Source organism: Centropristis striata, chromosome 16 (genome assembly GCF_030273125.1).
Source record: "Centropristis striata isolate RG_2023a ecotype Rhode Island chromosome 16, C.striata_1.0, whole genome shotgun sequence".
Lineage (NCBI taxonomy): Eukaryota > Metazoa > Chordata > Actinopteri > Perciformes > Serranidae > Centropristis > Centropristis striata.
This window is the reverse complement of record NC_081532.1, coordinates 2,304,205-2,306,965: the sequence shown is the minus strand read 5'-3', so window position 1 is coordinate 2,306,965 and position 2,761 is coordinate 2,304,205. Positions and strand designations below refer to the sequence as shown.

The window sequence follows — 2,761 nt, the reverse complement described above, 5'->3', positions numbered from 1 at the left end:
TGTTTTATTTTCTAAATATTCACTCAGTGAATGTACATAATCACTTTGTATGTTGGAATAGCCACGGGATATGACTGGCATTAACTTGCATTGTAGCGAAATCCGTGTCAGTTTCACGGAAATTTGAGTTAAGCAAATCCGTGGCTATTTCACGGATTCCTGTGAGACTAGGTTGTGAATTGTGCTACAAATAAACCTGCCTTATATATCCAGTTTCTTCTTCTCAGCCATCTTCTCCTCTCTGAGTCCCTCTCTGCTTCTCCTCCTCTCTTTCCTGTCCTCCTTTTCCCCTCGTCCTCCTCCTTTTTCTGTCATCTCTCCCCTTCCCTCCTCATAACTCCGTCTTTGCTCCTCCGTCTCTTCAAAGTCATCTCCGTCTTTGCTGTCACTGCTCTGAGAATTACACATCGCTCAAAGCGCCAACATCTGACAAAACGCTGCTCACTGACATTGTCGCTAGTAACACAAGCGGAGTGATAGAGAAAGTTCAGTGAAGCAGCCATCCTATTATCCTCCAGACGAGCAACACACTGTACCTACACTCTGACAGCTGCACATACATTCAATTTACCTGGTGGTGGCCTCCCGAAGGGACGGAGACAGCCAGCACTTCCTCACTACAAATAACAAACACAAGCTGCATGAGATGCATCACACACTCTTTTTTTTTCTCCTCTTCCTCCCTCCCTCCTCTCCCACTCTGCATTAAGCGCATTGGAGTGGCTGGAAACAGTCCATTTTTTACCGTGTTCTTTTGCAATTTTTGGTTTATGTGTTTTTTGTGTATTGTATATTTTTGGTCTGTTTTTTTTGTCATTTTTTGTCTGATTTTTGTATTTTTTTGTGTGATTTTTCTTCAGCATTTTTAATGCAATATTTTGTGTTTAATGTTTTTTGTGATTTTTGTGTTTTACTGTGTTTTTTGTAAATCAAAGGAATATCAAAAGGAATATTTTATTTTATATTTTTTGTCTGTGTTTTTTTTTGTAATTTTTTGTGTGTTTTTTGTATTTTTTTGTGTGATTTTTCTTCTTTTTTGTGTGATATTTCTTCAGCCTTTTTCTCCAGCATTTTAATGCAATATTTTTTTCTCTCCCCTCCCACTCTGCATGAAGCGCATTGGAGTGGCTGGAAACAGTCCATTTTTTACTGTATTTTTTGCAATTTTGTCTGTTTTTATTTGTCATTTTTTGTCTGTTTTTTTGTGTGATTTTTCTTCAGCATTTTTAATACAATATTTTGTGTTTAATGTTTTTTGTGATTTTTGTGTGTTTTTCTGTGTTTTTTGTAAAAAAAAAAAAAAATACACACACCATAAATACATATTAAAGTGTATTTTACAGTGCAGCGATGTGTTTTCAAAAAACAAAACTGTAAAAAATACTGTTTTGGCAGATATATACATTTACAGTGTCATTGTTCCTAACTCAAAATAACAAACACAAGCTTGCATGCGATGCATCACACACACATTTTTTGTGTGTTTTTGTCTGTTTTTTGTATTTTTTTTTTTTTTTTTTTTGTGTGATTTTTGTATCGTTTGTGTGATTTTTCTTCAGCATTTTTAATGCAATATTTTGCGTTTAATGTTTTTTGTGATTTTTGTGTGGTTTTGTGTGTTTTTTGCAATTTTTTGTTTATGTGTTTTTTGTGTATTGTATTTTTTTGTCTGTTTATTTGTAATTTTTTGTGTGATTTTTTTATTTTTTGTGTGATTTTTCTTCAGCATTTTTAATGCAATATTTTGTGTTTAATGTTTTTTGTTATTTTTGTGTGTTTTTTGTAAACACAAGCTTGCATGCGATGCATCACACACACTCTTTTTTCCCCTCCCCTCCCACTCTGCATTAAGTGCATTAGAGTGGCTGGAAACAGTCAATTTTTTACCGTGTTTTTTGCAATTTTTTATTTATTTGTTTTTTGTGTATTGTATATTTTTTGTCCTTTTTTTGTGTGTTTTTTGTATTTTTTGTATTTTTTTGTGGGATTTTTCTTCAGCATTTTTCATGCAATATTCTGCGTTTAATGTTTTTTGTGATTTTTGTGTGTTTTTCTGTGTTTTTTATGATTTTTATTTATGTGTTTTTGTGTATTGTATATTTTCTGTCCGTTTTTTGTCATTTTTTGTCTGTTTTTTGTATTTTTTTGTCTGTTTTTTGTATTTTTTGTGTGATTTTTCTTCATCATTCTTAATGCAATATTTTGTGTTTAATGTTTTTTGTCATTTTTGTGTGTTTTTTGTAAACACAAGCTTGCATGCGATGCATCACACACTCTTCCCCCCCTCCTCTTCCTCCCTCCCTCCTCACCCTCCCACTCTGCATTAAGCGCATTGAAGTGGCTGGAAACAGCAGCAGCGTCAGGCTTTTATCGCTGTAATTTGTCGCCATACATCAGTGTGACAGTGTTGGGGGCAGCGCGGCGTTGGCCCTCGCTCTCTACTACACTACTACTGTACTTCCTACTGACACACGCCAAGGGCAGCCACATAATATAGATGTATGAATAAAACAACACAACTTTGATGTTGCTGATCACGATGCATCATTCATTGGCATCCACAGTGAGACATCCAAGTGAAGGATACTGCTCGTTTACAGCCGCCAGGATGAGACGAGGGATGCAGAGGATAAGCGATGCACTGGTCATGGCTGGACTTCAATCAGACGAGCTTCACTAGAAAATATACAGCGTGCTATTTATGCAGAGGCTCACATCTGCATTCAAAGGGAAATGGCCGAAGGGAGGGAGGTGCAGAGAG

At 35.8% G+C, this 2,761-nt stretch overlaps 1 protein-coding gene across 1 annotated transcript in view; it reads right to left on the bottom strand.

Moving 5' to 3' along the window:
- Positions 1–201: 201 nt before the first annotated feature.
- otomp (otolith matrix protein) overlaps positions 202–2,761 on the bottom strand; it is a 92,507-nt gene continuing 89,947 nt past the window's right edge. The window contains 1 exon segment of the mRNA XM_059353461.1: positions 202–393. Within this exon segment, the coding sequence (XP_059209444.1) occupies positions 202–393 (192 nt within the window).